General features: G+C 49.1%; 1 protein-coding gene and 1 non-coding gene across 4 annotated transcripts in view; both read right to left on the bottom strand.

Annotated features, from left to right (window-relative positions):
- The window catches only part of Ypel2 (yippee like 2), a 59,255-nt gene extending 58,535 nt beyond the window's left edge, over positions 1-720 (bottom strand). For 2 of the 3 annotated variants that reach the window (XM_060387057.1, XM_021661361.2), the window contains exon 1: positions 506-698. Coding sequence is in view for 1 of the 3 variants with exons in the window: in XM_060387056.1 (XP_060243039.1) it covers positions 506-657 (152 nt within the window). In the remaining 2 variants the exon portion in view is untranslated. Of the gene's footprint in view, positions 1-505 lie in introns of all 3 variants that reach the window. The other variant, XM_060387056.1, reaches the window with a different exon arrangement.
- A 3,186-nt stretch (positions 721-3,906) lies between these two features.
- Positions 3,907-4,029, bottom strand: LOC132655682 (small Cajal body-specific RNA 3). The gene has a single exon (XR_009593465.1). It is a non-coding gene; the product is annotated as a small Cajal body-specific RNA 3 (non-coding RNA).
- Between the last annotated feature and the right edge of the window lie 14,729 nt (positions 4,030-18,758).

The following is an 18,758-nucleotide window of genomic DNA, read 5'->3' as shown; positions in this document are numbered from 1 at the left end:
CACGAGACTGGGGTAATGCCCGCACCCTTTCAGGAAAAAAAATCACCCAAAGGGAGTCAGCAACCAGGCAGGAACTCGCTGCGGTTCCCTCGGCCTGGGGCTGGCGAAGCGCTCCGGGGACTTGGGAGGGCGACGCGCCCCAGCCCCAAGCGTCTCGGTGGAGACACGGAGCGCACGACCGGGTGCCACCCGTGGGGTGATCGCGCCGAACAAATCCCAACCATCGCCGGTCAGTCCGCAGCCGCCACAGAGTTCCGAACCCGGAGCGCACGCCAGTGTTTGTAAACAAACCGGTCACGTGGCCGCGGCAGCCCGCTCCCCGCCCCCGGCGCCCCGGGAACCCTCGGGGAGCCCCCCGCGGGACCTCGCCAAGCATCGCCCCAGCCGAGCCGGGCTGCGCGCTGCGCCGGAGCCCGACCGTCCCCGGGGCGCACAGCCCTACCCGGAGCGCACGGCGCCCCACGCCCACGCGAGCCCAGCTCACGATCTCCCCCCCCCGCCTTACCTGGAGGCAGGCTGCCGGGTCCGGCCGGCGCCGGGCTCGGCTGCTCGGGAGCGCTCGGCGAGGAAGGACGGCGCGGCTGACTCCGGCGCTCCCTGCGTGCTCTTAAAGCCACAGCCTCCGCCACCGCCGCCGCCGCCGCCGCCGCTCCGCATCCCTCCGAGTCCGGGCCGGGGGCTTGCCGGGTGACGGACGCGCCCCCGCGCCTATCCCATCGCCTCGGCACATAGCAACACGCCGCCGGTTGGCCCGGCACGGCCGCAGCCCATCCGCGGGGAGCCAATCAGCGGAGGACGGAACTCCGCCCCTGCCTCCCCGGCCGCCCGCCCCCAGCACCCCCCGCCCGCCCCTCTGCCCTGGCGGGGCGCGCGTGCGAGGAGTGTGGCGAGCTCTGCGTCCCGCCGATGCCCGGCAGCTGGCGGGCGGGGCGGGGAGGGGCGGTAATGAGGGTGGGGGACCTCTCCCGAGATAGGAGCCTGTTTGTTTGGGTTTGCTGGGACTCCCGGTACCCCGGGCTTTGTTGGGAAGTGGGATCTGGAGAGCAATCCCCTCCCTTCGCGCTTAAGCCGCTCCTGAATCGCAGCCTAAGTTACTAGAAGTGGTTCTCAGAGTTCGAGGAAGGTGGAATTAATCATAGAGCACCAGCCTTCCCCAGGCCCAGGCTCAGAAGGCGAGGAACAGTTCTGTCTGTCTGTCTGCCCCGCTGGTAATTTCCAACCGGTTAAGACTTAAGAAAGGGCCGCCCGGTGTGCGCGAGCCCCTGGATGCAGTCCCCAGTCCTGGGGTGGGAGAGCATGCCTGAGGACTTCACAGGGATTGGGGTCCCTGTGGCCGATGGGTTTCCAAGGTCTTCACAGGTGAATGGGGTCGGTTAGCACCAGAAGATGGAATGAGAATAGTCAGAGCGACCAGAGAGGCGGAGCTGGCCTTCTGGGTCAGTGGGGTGGTGCTCTTCAAGGAAGAGAAGGTTAAAAAATAAACTCATGACAGTCGGGAAGTCCAGGAAGGCACCAGGTGGGTGGAGTTGGGCAGAGTCTTCCAGCAGGAAAACAGGTCAATTTGATAAAGAATTCCTGCCACAGGGAAAAAGAAGAAAACCAACAACAACAAACAAACAATGTGTCCACCCTTTTCACTAAGCCCCAAGGGCTTAGTGCGTGGCCTTGGGGCAACAACAAGAAAACGTTTTCTTTGATGTTTTAGAAAAGAAAGCACGTGGTTCTTGGGCAGGGCGGGTCATGTCTTACAACCCCAGGGCTTGAAGTGGAGACCGAGGGATCAGAAGTTCAAGGTCACCCTTGGCTGCACAGCCAATTCCAAGCCTAGGTTAGGTGAAAAAGAAGAAAAGGAAAAAAGTGCATGTGTTTGGCTGGGGGGTGCTGAGGGAGGCCGGGTGACTTCGGCCACCTACCTGGTATTACACACATAAAGCCGGTACGCGTTTGGGTAGATCCCCAGTTGACCCAAAACCTCCCCCGGAACTCCACCCGGCTCTTTTTAATAAGCACGCCGTCACCCAAGTTGTCTCCAGCTGACGTACACCGCACGGCTAGGGATGAAATTCGGTCCGGGTGTTAGTCAGAACACAACAGCTTCCTATTTGTCAGTGCGTGCCCGTTTCAGTGTAAGGGCACCGTCCTTGTTTACAATTGGCGGCTTTGGAAAGAGTCTAACTCGTGGGGCCGAGAGCCCTCAGCTAATTAATCACAAACCTGACCAGGTTTAAGGTGGAATCTTCAAGATGGTCTATTAAATTCTTCAGATGACCAAAAGCGTGATTACCAGCCCAGGGCTGCTTGCTGGGGTAAATTCCTTCCTGTCCTTAGGCTTTGGTTCCCACAGCCTAACACAAGGGAGGGCTGGGGTCTGTGGATGGAGCTCACGGCAGAGATCTGACCTAGTGTGCCTGAGGCTCTGGGTTCGATTCCCATCACTGCAAAAACAAATGAGGGCTGAGATGAGATGGTTTCCCAAGTCCCCTTGAGCCCTCTGCTCTAAATAAGGAACCAGAAAATCGAACCTGCTACATTTCTGCAATATTGTGTCACTGAATATGTTGTGTCCACAGGTCCCCTACCCCTTAACAGTAGATTCTGTACTGGTTTAACACCCTAGGATGCCGGTGTGTTATGTAAGAAGATTGAAGCTACTGTTTTCTGTTTAAATAAAAGATAACATTAGCTAAAGACCACCTGCCTGGTGTGGGGTGCTCTGAGGACCCCTGCAGGCCGGCTGCGTGATTGCAGGAGATCGGAAGAGGCAAGAGAATCAGAAAGGCTGGAAAACAAAAGAATCAGCCAGCCAGCAAAAAAAAAAAAAAAAAAAAAAAAGCCGGCTCGTGCCTCCTCCCAGCCAAAGCAGCCAAAGCAGCCAAACGTTGTGAGTGGACAAGGAAAAAGGGAGAACTGAAACAAAGTGGGGTAACCTAAGTGCCAGGAACTAACTTCTCTTTCTCTGCACACCCGGACACCTTCACTGACCCTCAGTGCGCATTCACTTACCGCCCATCCTGAGCACCGTTTCCTGTTTAACGTGGACTTATTCTGAGAAGCTACAGAGGGGAAAGAAACCCAGGCCAGTGGACAGTTTGAGAACTAGACATAGTTATCCTGAGAGCAACAACAGAGATGAAGAAATATGTAGAAAGACAGCAACAAATGTGTTCAGAGTCAGAGGACTATGTTCAAACAGAACAAAACAACAACAAAGAAATGAACAACAGCAAAACCAAAAAGCCTTTGGGAATAAAAGTTTGAGAGGTTCCTGGCCTCACGAGCCTGTCATCAGCCTGGCTGTCTCACAAAACGGTACTCCTCTTTGTGAGGCCAAGCCAAATTAATTCATTCCCAAAGCTCTGTCCTTCTTCTCCATCAGTTTAGATTACTGTTTTCACTTCTGCTGCTACAGCTGTGGACAAAGATTCTTTTGTTGTTGTTGTTTTGTTTTGTTTTTCTTTTCTTCTTTTGAGACAGAGTCTCAGTTTTGTAACCCTGACTGTCCTGGAACTCTCTGTGTAGACCAGGCTGGCCTTGAGCTCAAGCAGAGATCCACCTGCCTCTGCCTCCCAAACTCTGGGATTAAAGGGGTGTGCCACCATGTCTAACTTCTCTTTGCATTTTTCAAGGTCGATTAAAAAAATTTTTTTTGTTGTATGTGTGTGATTGTGTACGCAGAGGTCAGGGAAGGGCAATTTGTGAGAGTCAGCTCTCTGCTTCCACTTTGGTTTTGCTGTTTGTTTTGCAAACGTAGATAACTTTTTTGTTGTTTTTAGAGAACCAGCTTCACTCGGTTTTCTTTCTTTGTTTCTTTCGGTTTTCTTTGCTTCTATAATCCAGTTCACGTTATCATCAGAAAGACTGAACAAAATAATAAGGAAAATACTATTTAGAGTGGCAGTTCTAACATTTGTGTGGAGGCGAATGATGAGACCCAGCAGCTATCCTAAGTCAGAGACCTCCGTGTTTATGTAGGATTGCCGCCTTCCACAGCAAAAGGTATCTTCCACACGGTTGACTGCAGCTTCCATTGACTGCATCGTGTGCATTTGATGCTTCCTGAAGCCAAAGGAAGGTGTTAGCTTACCTGGAGTCGGAGCTACGAGCGTTTGTGAGCCACCTGGTGTAGAATCAGGGCGTAGATCCTCCGGAAGAGCATCAAGTACTCTCAACCACTCAGCTGCCTTTCCAGCCCTTCAAGATAACTTCACGAGGAGCAAAGGGATATCACAGATTAGAGAGATTAGCCGAAAGCATTGACAGCAAGCTACAGAAGAGTCCTCAAGGGCCAGCTGCTACCTTGCTGAATAGGCTCGTTTGGTTGTTTCTTTTCATTGCATCCTCCAGGCTGCCTGTCCTGGGAGCCACTGGCTGAGCTGCCACCTGGCTTTTTTGACATGGGTTCCAGGGGCCAAACTGAGGTCCTTAGGCTCGCTCCAGCCCTTTTACCCTCTGAGCCATCTCTCCAGCCTAAAGGCTGCTTTTATATGCTCTAATTTTGTTTGGTTGTTTAAGACAAAGGCAAAATCTGTAGTTCACCCTGGCCTCACAGTCACAGGCATCTTCCTGCCTCACTCAGCCTCCAGAATGCTGGTGTTGTTGGTGTGTGCTACGAAGCCAAGTTCTCACTGTGTGTATGTCTGTCTTTCTGTGTCTCTCTGTGACTATGTGTGTAAGGCAGAGAGAGAGCATGTGTGTTGAGACCATTTGTAACTCAGGCTGGTTTTGAACGCCCTATGTAGCCAAGGATCTCCCTACCTTGAAGATCTGGGATTATAAGCATTTACCCACCACCCCCAGTTTTATGTAGTGCTGGGCATCGGATCCAGGATCTGGTGCACACAAGGCAACTAAGTCACATCCCAGCCCCTCTCTCTCTCTTTTTTTTTTTAAACTAAAAGTTAGCATATGAGGCCGTGGGTTTCACTGTGGCATTTTTACCCATGTAGATAATTTTGCTTTGTTCTAATTTGTCTCCCTTTCCACTAGGCCCACTTTGGATTTTGTCTGGGTTTGCTTTCTTGAGACAGGGTCTCATGTAGCCCAGGCTAGCCAAAAACTTTCTATGTAGATGAGCTATGGCTTCAACCTCCTAAATGCTGGCATTGCAGGCCAGGAGCACTGAAACTGGCCCATTTTTACCTTTCAGAGCATTTGAAAGACTCCTCTCTTCTGTTCCCTTTCCGTCCCCACCCTCAGGTCCAGTCAACTTCCCTCAACATGTGCATTTGCTTCTCTGTTTGTGGTGGCGAACATCTTTGATCCCAGCGCTAAGGGGCAGTGGATCTCTGAGTTTGAGACCAGCCTGGACTACAGAGCGAGTTCCAGAATAGCCAGACCTACACAGAGAAATCCTGTCTTGAAAAAACAAAAAGTAAGCAAGCAAGCAAAGCAAGCAAACAAACAAACCCATTTGTTCTCAGCACGCCTGTGCTTACTGATGCCACTCTGGTCCAGCCTCTTGCTTTGAGGCTACCACCTCCCAGTAGATCTTCCTGCTTCTTCTTCAGTCTCTGCCTAGCCAGATGTGGTGCTTCTTCAAAACAAATTCCTTATGGTAGTCCATGGGCGCTCTCACTGGGCCTGCCAAACCTTCTGGTTCTCCAGGATCTGCCCTCGGCTCACCCTGCTCAAATCAAGCTGGCCTCCTTTCCATCTCACCAATCCCCCAGGCCTTGTCTTGCTGCATGAGGTCGAGGTCGTCCCTTGAAACCCACTGGAGAATGGCTCCAGCCGTCCTCCATGTTGGTACCGGCCCCTGGAGATGCAAACGGTCACGTCCCTGGACACATGTACTTTAAATATGTCTAGCTCATATTCAATGCTACGTAAACAGTTGATAGACTATTCCTTAGAGAAGAGTAAAAAGAAAGAGTCTATATCTGTTCACCAGAGTTACTGTTCTTTTTCTGAGATATTTTCAAACTGCCGTCTGTTAAATCAGTTTGTATTTGTTGCTCTACCCAGAACACTTTTCCCAAGAAACCTACCTCCTTAACATGTGGATCTCAGGTCTAAGGCTTCCTGCAGAGGGATGTCCCTGATCGTTCAGTTCCTGAACCCCACGCACTGTCATACCTAAGTTACTTTCTTTGTGCCCTGTGACACTTGAGGTCATCTCGTTCACTTGTTTAGTTTGTCTCTGTCCCATCTAGCTCTAAACTGTGAATGCCATGACAGCATTGTCCTCCTCCTCTTTCTTGTCTCTCTTTCTTTCCTTCTGTCTGTCTGTCTTTCCTCCTCCTCCTCTTTTGAGACAGGATCTCATGTAACCCAGGTTGTCCTTGAACTCTTGAACTCCTCCTGATCCTCTCGCCTCTACCTTTCAAGCGCCAGAGGACTGGTTTGTGCCACAATGCCTAGTTTATGTGGTGCTGGGCTTAGTGCATGCTAGGCAAGCACTCTGCAGCTGAGTTATAACCCAGTCCCTTCCTGATTTTTTTTTTTTTTAAAGACAGGGTTTCTCTATATAGTCCTGGCTATCCTAGAACTTGCTCTGTAGACCAGTCTGGCCTTGAACTCAGAAATTGGCCTGCCTCTGCCTCCCAAGCGCTGGGACTAAAGGAATATGCTGCCACCACTTGGCTTCCCTTTTACTGTATCTTTAATGCCAGGAGTTTGAGAGTTGGGCGTGACGCCCACCTTCAATTGCAGCAGCCTAGAAGGCTGAGGCAATAGAGCGGTACATAGTCAAGGCTGTCCTGGCCTCCTGAGCGCAGTGGTGGCACAGCTTTAAGCCCAGCACTCAGGAGGCAGAGGCAGAGAGTATCTCTGTGAGTTTGAGGCCAGCCTCGTCTACAGAGCGAGTTCCAAGACAGCCACCAAAACTACACACAGAGAAACCCTGTCTCAAAAAAAAAAAAAAAGTGCTAACCTGTCTCAAAGATCAGATTAAATTTGAAATGGTGATGAGGGCCTTTAATCCTAGCCCTGGGGAGTGAGAATGGGGGAGATACAGGCAGAGGCAGGCAGATCTCTGTGAGTTCGGGGCCAGCCTGGAGTACATAATGAGTTCCAGGACAGCCAAGGCTGTGTAGACAAAACTATCTCAAAAAATTTTAAGTAAGGTAGAGCATAGTGAGTTACTCCTGTAATCCCGGCACTCAGGAGGCTGAGGTAGCAACGTCTCTGTGAGTTCAAGGCCAGCCTGGGTTACAGTGTAAGCTTCAGGTCAGTCTATGCCACTGTAGAGGGGTCAGCCCTGCCCTCTGCCCCACCTACACCTCCCATAAGCCTGGAAGCTCCTAACATGTAACAGCCACGGGTAGGCTGACAGTAGGATCAGCTTCCTCTATTATAGCCTTAGGTCCTCTCTAGTGGTCATCACTGACCTGTTGATCTCAGAACTCCTTCCTTCCCTCTCAGAGACCACCTCCCCTCCTAAAGCTTATAAACCTAGGGGGTCGCCTTTGTTGCTGCTGATCACCACCATATCCCAGCTTATCCCGCTGGGGTTGACTCCCATTATTAAAGGGCCCGGACACCTGAAACCTGCCTCAGCACATCTCTCCACCAAAGCTGGAGAGGATCGTTACTATTTAAAACAAATAAATAACACTGTTGCTAATAATAGGGAAATAGAAACAGCCCAGTGGTACAGCGCTTGCCTGGAAAGTTCAAGGCTCTGGGTTTGAGCTCTAGTACTGGGAGGAGAAAGAAAAGAAAGAATGAATGAACAAGGGGAAAAAAGAAAGAAAGAAAGAAAGAAAGAAAGAAAGAAAGAAAGAAAGAAAGAAAGAAAGAAAGACGAAAAAAAGAAGAAAAAAGAAAAAAAAAGCTATTTGCTGTTGACTCAGTCCAAAGAGCAGATCAAATGTCTCTTTAGAGGATGATCCTTTACACTCCCTAACAAAATTAATGTTTCTCTCCCCAGTGCCCTGAATAGCATTTTATTCATGGCTCCATTACATCACCCAGGCCTCTACACTCCCTAGGAAAAATTATCAGCTCTCTGGCCTCTCTGCCAGGCCCCGCTGGCAAGATCGTATCAGATCAGCAGTGCAGTGCGCTTTCGGCACCTGGCACCTGGTCGCCCCTCCCGACAGGCTCCGGGCTGAGCTGAATCCAGTGGGAATCAGGCAGGAATGGATAGGGTCTGCTCTCAGTGCGCTGATCTGAGGATAGCAGCCCTGCTTTCAAGTACAGACACGCCGAACCTGAAACTTCAGGATGTTCTATAATAAAAGGGGCAGGCTGCATTAAAGAAAGAAAAAAAAATCAAAAATCACAGTACACCGGAAACTTCCTGAGGGGTGAGGGCTTCATGCTCTCACACTGCCATCCCACCCATCCAGCTCTGGCCTTGTGGGGAGGGGGAGGGGCTCGTCACAGGTGACTGCGCGCTCTCCCCCACACCCATCAGTAAAGTCCCGTGGCATTACATCACAGGGGAGGGCCTGGTGCCATCTTCCTGTGTGGACAGACGTTGCAACTGTGCTTTGTTTCTTCGCGTACAATGACTGCTTTCTCCTTGCTCTGGCCAGGTCACTGGTTTCGGTCACGAATGTAGCTGACACTGTGCCTTGCAGACTGTTTTTAAAGTACCTTGGCCCTTTCTGCACTTGAACTTGTTTTAACAAAATAGCTGCTTCCATCTAGCCAGGGCACCTCACACGCAGAGCAGTGTCTGTTCCATTCTTAAGGCAACCTTCAAGGTAGATATTTTTAAAAAAAGGTGGGCCTGGAAAGGAGATGTCTCAGTGGTTAAGAGCACTTGCTGCTCTTCTATCTCCAGCTCTCTCTGGGCATGCACATATGTAGCATTACGTGCATACACACACACACACACACACACAAACACACACACATAAATAATAATAAGAAAACGAGCCTGGTGGTATATGCCTTTAAACCCAGCATTTCCAGAGGCAGAGGCAGTTGGATCTCTGTGAGTTCAAGGCCAGCCTGGTCTACAAAGCAAGTTCTAGGACAGCCAAGGCTACACAGAGAAACTCTGCCATGAAAAACAAACAAAACTGGACACGGTGGCACATGCCTGTGATCCCAGCACTCAGGAGGCAGAGGCAGGCAGGTTGTTGTGTATTCAAGGCCAGCCTGGTCTACAAAGCAAGTCCAGGACAGCCAAGGCTACACAGAGAAACCCTGTCTTAGAAAGAAAAAGAAAGAAAGAATCCAACAACAAACCCAACAAATTAAAAAAAAAAAAAAAAAAAAAGGCCTGCTAGGGATATGGCTCAGTGATTGGTGACAGAATGCTTGTCTAGCATGTATGAGGTACTCGGTTCAGTTTCCATTGCTGAAAAAGTAAAGCACAATAAAACAGTCTGGAGGCTGGAGAAAGAGCTCAGAAGTCAGAAGATTTTGGTCTAGCAGAGCATGATTCAGTTCCCAGAGCACACTTGGTGATCCTCAATCATCCATAACTCCGGTTCCAGGAGACCCAACGCCCTCCTCTGACCTCTGCAGGCACAGGGTGCACAGACATACATTCAGGCAAAACACTCTTACACATAGAATGAGAAAAACAAGCCAGGCACACACCTGCAATCCCAGCACTCAGGAAGGCAGATGGAGGTGGATCACGGATCACTGTGAGTTTGAATCCAGCCTGATCTACAAAGTGAGTCCAGGACAGCCAAGGCTACAACAGAGAAACCCTGTCTTGAAAAACCAAAAAAAGAAAAGAAAGAAAGAAAGCCTGGGTGCCGTGGTCCAGGTCTACAGTGCAGCTCTGGGAAAGCTGTGACTGAAGAGTTGCCATGAGTGCGAGGGAAGTCTGGGGAGGAGAGTGAGCTCCAGGCTCACACGGGCTACACTGTGAGACCCTTCCTCCAGCCCTTTAAAAAATGTTTATTTATTCTTGTTTTATGTGCATTGGTGTTTTGCCTACATGTGTGTCAGTGTGGTATATGCTCTTCTGGCGTGCAAGCACACATCCAGATAGAGCACCCATACACAAAATAAATAAAATCTTAAAAAAAATACAATGCACAGATTCTTTTCCGATCTTTCAAGGTCTCACTCCTTAGCCAGGCTCATCCTTCTGCCCCATCCTTTCTGTTCTTATAGTGGCTGTGCAGGGACTCTCGGAGGTTCACTCACACCTCACCACACCTCATCACACCACACCACACCACACCACACCACACCACACCACACCACACCACACCAGCAGCTTTCCATTGGTCTGCTGGGGATATAAACATGTTTTTGTTTTGGTCCCAGGTGTGGGATGTGGGACTGATTCTGGTGGTCCACAGCAACAAACTATTTTTTTTGGACTGCCCCGACCCTCGGGGCTTCAACGGGGTTCCTAAGGTGGAGAGATTGGAAGGAATGGTGGTGGGGAGGTAGGGACAAGAGACACGCATGAATGAAAGCCAAGTCTGTTCGTCTGATCAAGGCTTCCATTTATTAGAAATTTTTACCCAACTTATATAGGGAGAAGGCAGGAAAGGGAGAAGGTTAATCTACTGCTGCAGGAAATAGGAAGAGTGCTTTCATGGGTTAAATATTGTACCTGCAAGATACCATAAGGATGTTCTCTTAAGATATCTTACAGATGCTCTAACAAAGGATGTCCTCACAATCTATCACCCATGATTTAGGGTCTTAGATAACTCTTTCACTAAATAGCCTTAGCTCTCCACTAAATGACCTTTGCTCTCTACTTGGCTTTGGCTTCAGTAACTACCTTTGTCTCCACTAGATAGCTTTGGCTCCCAGCTTTGGACCATCAGCAGACTGTTTGCTTCTTGTGGGCTCTGTGGGGAGCTCTTTGCCAGCGACAGGTAATTTAGATCTGAGGACTCTGGAGGGAGAATAAATGCCAGAGCCCAAAGAGCCGAGACTGGAGAAAGAACAAGGCTGCTCCTGCTTCCCCCTTGCTACACCTGGTTGCTGTTGTGAGACAAGAAGTTGGAGGTCTCCTGAAATGAGGAAGGAACCTGATGAGGACCCTAACCAGCAGGAAGCAGCTAAGAGAACTGCACCCCTCTCCCACTAACCCTTTCTCTTTCTCATACCTGGTGTTGGGGTGCTGGAAGGGATTGGGGTGGAGTAGGGAGAAAAATATGAGAAACGTAAATATAAGAGTTTTTAAGAAAGCATGCCGGCATTGGTCAGTTTTCAAATGTCTCAAACTGCACTTTGTAGTGTTTGTTTGTTTGTTTGTTTTGTTTCGAGACAGGGTCTCTCTGTGTAGCCTTGGCTGTCCTGGACTTGCTCTGTAGACCAGGCTGTCCTGGAACCCACAGAGATCAGCCTGCCTCTGCCTCCCTAAGTGCTGGGATTACAGGTGTGTGCCTGGCTTTGGCAGTTGTTGTTTGTTTGTTTTATTTGATATAAATGTGAATGCTGGCAATCAAATCTGGGGCCTGTAACATGTGCCCTGTAGCAGGCCACTGTGCCCTGCTCCCAGCCCAATATCTCAGACTCCCTCCAAGTTCATTCTTGGGTCTTAGAGGAAGCCACTTAGAGGCTGTTTTAGCTCTGTTGCCTCTGAGGTCCTCTGCTCTGGTTTTGTTTTTAATGAGTCAGGGCCTCATGTAGCCCAGGCTGGACTCACACTCACTGTGTAGCTGAAAGCAATTCCAGGTCCCCTTTCCTGCCCCTTCCCAAGTCCTGGGACTCCGTGGCTCTGCGCTGTTTCTTGCAATACTAGGAACCAGCGCTGACTCAGGGTCCCTCGGACGTCGCTCCGTGGCCCTGTGTACACAGCGTCATAGTTGTGTGCTCCAGGTAAAAAATCCCTCCGGTCACAACAAGTAGAACAGGAATGGGATGGGCAGCAGCTGGACATTCGCTGAGCGCTTAGCCTGGCAGCAAACCGGCAGCTGGAAACTGGAGAGCTCATGCAACCAGTGAGTGCTCAGGGTTTCACTTTCAGAAAAGAACAATTGCACGATTCTATTGTATCCAAAGCTGTCCAGTGTGGTGTGCTCTGAGTGACTCCATTGTGCTGTTCGCTGTCTGGGGCACACTCCCATTAGTTAGGGGACGGGGAATTCTGCGCTGGGGAGGTTTACACAGGCATGTCACTGTTTCTTCTCCGTACACGGCACCTCACAGTGCAGTGTCCTGTAATAACATTTTAAAAACCATTCCCACGCACGCACACATGTTTTTCTTCTAGTGGAGCTCAGAAGACAGCTTGAGGAAGTCGGTTCTCTCCCTCCACTCTGTGTTCGATCCTGGGGATCAAACTCCGGACATGGGGTTTGGTGGCAAGAGGACTATACTCACTAAGCCATCTTGCCAGCTCCACACTACAGCAATCCTTTCCTACTAAGTTAAACTCCACAAAATAGACAACGATTTGTGTGTGTGTGTGTGTGTAAACATGGGACCTATACACTCTCTCCCTAGTTCCCACCTTAAAGTTTTCGGGATTTGTTCGTTCTGTTTAGATTTTTGTTTCGAGATAGCCCTGTTTGTACAGCCCCCGGCTGTGCTGGGACTTACAGAGATCTCCCTGCTGAGTGCCAGAATTAAAGGTGTGTACCACCGTGGCTGGGCGACTTTAGGTTCTGGTCCTCCTGCCCCTTCCTCCCCAGCGCTGGATTTACAGAGGTGTGTTAGTCCCCAAGCTCTGGCACCTTTTGTTTTTTAATAGTGTTAATTCATTAGCCTGTATGTTGATTGATGATTTGGCTAGCTAGACACGGGCCCGCCCGGCTTCCTAACAAAGGCTCATTATTGTATACAGCTAAGGTAAGATGATACACTGAGTTGAATTTACAAAGGCCAGAACAGCTTCTGGGATGCTGGCACGCTACCTGAGTACAGAGTGGTAAAAAATTCTGTAGCCAACTGCCCATCCATTAGGCTGCATCAGCTGGGTTCCCCCTCTTCAAATAACACAAAGTGGATCCATTTCCATCCACCAAAGACAATCGAATCTGAGGCCTAGCAACCTGACTAGCCAGACTTTTATTTGAGTCTCAGCCGATGGCAGTATTCCAATTCCAGCATTTTCTTGGGGGTGAAGAACAACCTTTATTGGCCAGGGATGGGAACACATGCCTTTAATCCCAACACTCTGAAGGCACATGCAGATGAATCCCCAGGGGTTCAAGGCCAGCCTGTCTACACGGAATTTACTATTGAGATAGAGTCTGGCTGTGTAGCTCTTTGCTAGCTAGAATGTATCATGTGATCCAGACTAGTCTTGGACTCACAGGGCTCTGCCTGCCTCTGCCTCCAGATTAGAGGTGTGTAGTGGCAGGTCTAGAATACTGTTTGATCTTTGAGAGAGAGTCTCACTATATAGGCCTTGCTGGCTTGGAACTCATGGAGATCTGCCTGCTTCTGCCTCCCAGGTCTGGGAGTCCAGGAATTTGCCATCCATCCTGGCCTAGCTCATATGCAGAATCACCTGGAGATATTTAGAAACATACTAAGACAATTCTGATTTCATTTTTCTGAGGTGGGGCCTAGCAAACGTAAGTGGCTTTAAAAGCTCCCCGGGTGGGGGCATCAAGATGGGGGAAGGGTGCTTGTTGCCAAGCCTAATAGCCTGAGTTTGGTTCCCAGGACCCCACATGACAGAAGGAAAGAACCCACTCCCATAAGTTGTCCTCTGACCTCCGTATGTGTGCTGTGGTACACACACTAAACAAAACAAAAAAATAATGTATAAAAATTTTAAAATAAGAACAAAAAAAATCTACATAGATGCTAGGTACAGCCGTGGTGAGGCTATGGACTTGGGATCTTTTAATTTTGCTTCTCTACCTGCTCCTCATACTGAGATTTAGACAGTCTCCAATATACTAGGCAAGTAGTGTGCAAGAGAATGTTCTCTCTCTCTCTCTCTGTGTGTGTGTGTGTGTGTGTGTGTGTGTAACTCTCTCTCTCAGACAGAGTTTCCCTATGTAGCTCTGGCTGTCATGTAACTCACTATATAGACCAGGCTGGCCTCAAACTCACAGAGCTCTGCCTGCCTCTGCCTCCTAAGTGCTGGAATTAGACACATTGCCACCATGCCTGGCCACACAGAACTCTTCACTTTTTATTTTCAGAATCAAGGCTGGCCTTGAACTTTTTCAGATCCTTCTGCAGCCTCCTTAGTATCTGGGATTTCAAGACTGGCCTCAACCACCAGGACACCAGGACTAGCAGGAGCATTCTCTAGTTTTCTGTCTCTCTGTCTCTGTCTGTCTCTGTCTCACCTCAATCCTGGCCAATGCTGGGGATTGAACCTAGGGCCTGGTATTATGCTAATACTATCCACTAAGCTAGCTGAACCTCTTGAGTTGTAATCATTGTGTTCTGGGGTATGTGTGTATGCAAGTAGAGGCCAGAGTTCAATGCTTGATGTCTTCCTCTCCACCTTAATTTCTGTACAGTCTCTCACAGAACCCAGAGCTCACTGATTCAGTTAGGCTGGCTGGCAATCCACCTCTCTCTGCCCCACAGCGCTGAGGCTACAGGCCCAGCTGTGCCAGGGATTCAAGCTCAGCTGCTGCTGCTCCAGCCATTTTGAACAATTACCTTCCATTGCTGTCTTGATACAGAGCCTCACACTGCAGCCCATATTGGCCCAGAACCTACTCTCTAGCTCAGGCTGGCCTCAAACCTGAGACAGTCTCTTAACTTGGCTCCCCCAAATACTGGGATTATAGACATGAGCCACCACACCCAGCTCTCCTCATTCTCTCCTCAGGCCTCTGCTCTGAACCATCCCTCACTCATCTCCATACGCTCCATGTTGCCATTCACAGAAAGATTTGCAAGAAGCCACAAAAGCAGAACTGTGTTCCCGAGCGAGGCAGGGCGGGGATGCACTTTATGGGTTGCAGGACATCACACCCACTGTCGCCTGACCCTCAGAATGACCCAGTAAGTGAGCAGGATGAGGGTCATTAGCCACAGAGAGGGCCTTGCTAGCGAGTGACTTAACATCCTGAGCCTAATGACCTAACGAGGCAGGTGGATCGCTGTGAGTTTGAGGCCAGCCAGGTCTATAAATGGAGTCCAGGACAGCCAAGGGCACACAGAGAAACCCTGTCTCGAAAAACAAAGGAACAAAAAGCAAACGTGCGTCGTTGATTTGGAATTATTTTGAATCAGCAACTAATCAAACGCTTTGGTCGCCGAATGAGAGCAAACTGGTAGCTCCCACAGCCCTGTGTAGGGCCGATTCGAATCATAGCGGTCCAGGGCGCCCTCTTGTGGTGGAACTTGGGTAGAACCAGCCAGCACACACACACCCCTCCCCTATGTCGGGTCATTCCTAACCAGGTCAAGAATTCTCTCTCTCCCAGAAGCCCCCACCCCAAGTGGCGTCAGGAAACTAAGGAGAGCAAAATCTAACGACATTCTGGGAGCATCGCTACTGTCTAGAAAGCAGAGGCCAGAAACGCTGCTGAGCTTCCTACACTGTTCGGGGTCACCTGACCGTCATGAGTGCTGAGGTGTAAAAATCTGAGGCCAAGAGCTGTGAAAAGGTTATGGCTAAGCTCAAAGAATTTGGCTATCTTGGAGAGGACAAAAGATCCTGGTTTTGGGGTGGTGGGGAGACACATTCTTTTATTTATTTAGGGTTTCATTACCTATTTTGCTTTGTTTTCTGAGACAGGGTCTCACGGTGTAGCCCCGCCTGTCTTAAATTTACTATGTTAGTTCAGGTTAGCCTTGAATTTTTAGTAGTTCTTCTGCCTCGGCTTCCCAAGTCACTGGGATTACAGCTCACAACCCCAGACACCCTCACATAGACACACATGCACGGAAAACACTAACGCCCATAAAATAAAAATACATAAAAATTTTAAATGTTTAAATGAGCTATGCTCTGGCTTTTTAAAAACGTGTGTGTGTGTGTGTGTGTGTGTGTGTGTGTGTGTGTGTGTGTGTGAGCGCTGAGGTGATGTGTGCGCATATCCTACTGTGCCTGTGTGAGGGTCAGCCCTCTTCTTCCACCTTGCGGGTTCTGAGGATCAAACTCAGGTCCTCACACTTGACAGCAAGAGCTGTGAATTGTCTTGTGCACCGCCCGCTCCAAACCCACTCCCACAGCCCTTCCCATTTTTAGACAGGGTCTCACTTTACAGCTCTGGTTGGTGTTGTTTTAACAAAATCTCAATCGTTTGATTTTACCAGTGAAGACTCAGGAGCCAGATGCTGGGGTGAAAGCCTGCCAGCTCAGAGAGGCAGAGAAAGCACCCAGCTGACCTTCCTCCTCAGCCAACATCCCAGAAGGAATGTTGTCTTTCACGAGGTCTCAAAAGCCTCCTTCAAACTGAGTGGTCCTCCCTTCCCTTTTGTGTCTCTGTCCATCCCCCTGATTATCGTTTTTTTCCTTAATAATCCTATGTTCAATCCTGTCAACTGGTTACTTGCTCTGACTCTTGACCTGTGGTTGACTTTATTTGACCCCGTTTACAGTATTCAAGCAGAAAGTTATTGGATTTGAAGGTGTGTGCTAGGGCTGAGCCACAGCACAACTGGAAACAGGGTTTTCCAGTAAATAGGACAATCTTGGGATTCACAGCGTGATCAAATATCCTGCAACAGGCTGACCTGGGCCTTACTATGTACCAGACTGGTCTCAGATTCCCAGAGATCCTCCCGTCTCCCCGAGTGCTGGGATTACAGGCGTGTGCCACTGTCTGTGCCCAGCTCCTCTCTTCTTTCTTCCTTAAGAGTCTGGATATTACTCTTCTGAAAGATTATTCCACTATTCCATGCCACCAGCTATGATAAGCAAAGCCTGGCCACTTCTTACTGCTGCCTCATAAAATGTTTTATAATAATAATAATCCTGACTGTTAGGATTGAATTTTTATTAGCTTATGCTACTTTCACGGATGAAAGATAGTCCTGAAAGGGAAAAGCTGTAGGCAAAAAATATATATATATCTTAAGATCACTTTTACCATAAAACATGGAGAGAAATCTGAGAGAATAGTTCAGACATAGCAACTGCCCAGCAGCACACTGAGGCCATAGGTCCAGGCCTCAGCAAGGAGAAGCAAAGGCAATCGCCTAGATTAAGTCTCTAGGACCACCATGAAAAACACCTGGAACTAGGATTTTTGTTTAGTAACATGTTTCTTCTGGTGCTCCGGCCAGCGGAGCTTGTTATTCTGGGGGATAGAAGAGAATCTGATCCTGTGAAAAGATGGGCGAGAGAAAAGAAGGAGTCCAAGCAAACAGGTGCTTGTCAAGGACTAACTTTACTGAGCAGAATCAGCTTTTATAAAGGGTTCAGGATGAGGAAGTAGGGTGGGTGAAAAATTACAAATTCTTCTTGGCCAGGGGCCTGAAACATCTTGTGATGAGCCACGGTTCTGTGAGCACATCTCTGCTGTTACCAAGCAGTATGTTTACTGCAGGTAAGGAAACGGGCAAGTTGAGGCAGGTTGATGAGTTTCTACAGGTGGTCTCTGACATCTCCAAGCAGTATGTTTACTGCAGGTAAGGGAACAGGCAAGTTGAGGCAAGTTGGTGAGCTCCTACAGGTGGTCTCTGAAGTTGGCGAGTTCCCTCAGGTGGTCCCTGACATTCTGGGAGCACAATTATCTACCGCTACAGCTTTTTTGTTTCTTTGTTTTGTTTTGTTTTTGTTTTTGTTTGTTTGTTTGTTTTTTGAGACAGGGTTCCTCTATCTAACTACCCTGGCTGTCCTGGACTCACCTTGTAGACCAGGCTGGCCTTAACTTGGCAGAGATCCGCCCTTCCCTGGGAGTACTGGGATTCAAGGTGTGTGCCACCATGCCCTACCTTTGTTTTTTGTTTTTGTTTTAGTGTGGGTGCTGGAAACCATTCCTGAGGCCTTTCAGTTAACGTGGGGTTAACTGGGGTTAACTGCTGGGCTTCAAACTCATCTTCTCACCCTTGCCTCACAGGCACTGCGTGAACTGAGCATCTCTCCAGTCCCACAAGATGGCATTTAAGCAGGGGACCAATGAGCATATGTTCCTCCTGGGACATTTCACCCAGGGAAGAGATGTACAAAGGCCCCAAGGACAGAGTGTGGAGAGGGAGCAAGGAACTCAGAAGTAGAGGCTGAGGGGAAAGACGGAGACATCATGGAAGGCCTTGGGCTTTCTGACGAAAAAGAGGAATTCAGAGGAGGCATGATTTTTATTTAAAAATCCTGTTCCTCAGCTGTTAAGAGCACTGACTGCTCTTCCAGAGGACCTTGGTTCAATTCCCAGCAACCACATGACAGCTCACACCTGTCTATAATTTCAAGATCTGACACCCTCACACATACATGCAGGCAAAACACCAATGCACATAAAATAAAAATAAATTTTGGGCTTCTGTGTGCGCCTGTCATGTGTGGAGGTATCCAGAAAGGCCAGAAGAAAGCACTGGTCCTCTGAAGCTTGCTGTTCCCAGCCTCCTCCTGGAAGGGTTTGGGGCAGAAAAATAGATGAGTGTGTCTTAGTGGTTATTGCCCGGTTTTGATTTCTTTCTTTCTTCTTTCTTTCTTTCTTTCTTTCTTTCTTTCTTTCTTTCTTTCTTTCTTTCTTTCTTTCTTTCTTCCTTCTCATTGTATAGCCCACACTGGTCTGGAACTCACAATCCTGCATTAGTCTCCCAGTCAGTCAGTCAGTACTGTCCCTCCCTTCTCCCTCCCTCCCTGTCTTCTTTTCTCTTAAACAGTCTCTATGGAGACAGGCTGGCCTTGAACTCACAGAGGACCCCTCTAGCCTCTGCATGGAAAGTACTGAGACCTTAAAGCCTTAAAGAGGTGCACTGCCACGGCAGCACCACACCACACCCCTGCTTGTTTTGTGCTTTGGTTTTGCTGTCGTTGTTTTTAAGATTTATTTATTTGTATGTGTTTT

This window comes from Meriones unguiculatus, chromosome 7, assembly GCF_030254825.1.
Source record: "Meriones unguiculatus strain TT.TT164.6M chromosome 7, Bangor_MerUng_6.1, whole genome shotgun sequence".
NCBI classification, from domain to species: Eukaryota; Metazoa; Chordata; class Mammalia; order Rodentia; family Muridae; genus Meriones; species Meriones unguiculatus.
This window is presented reverse-complemented; position numbering and strand designations above follow the sequence as displayed.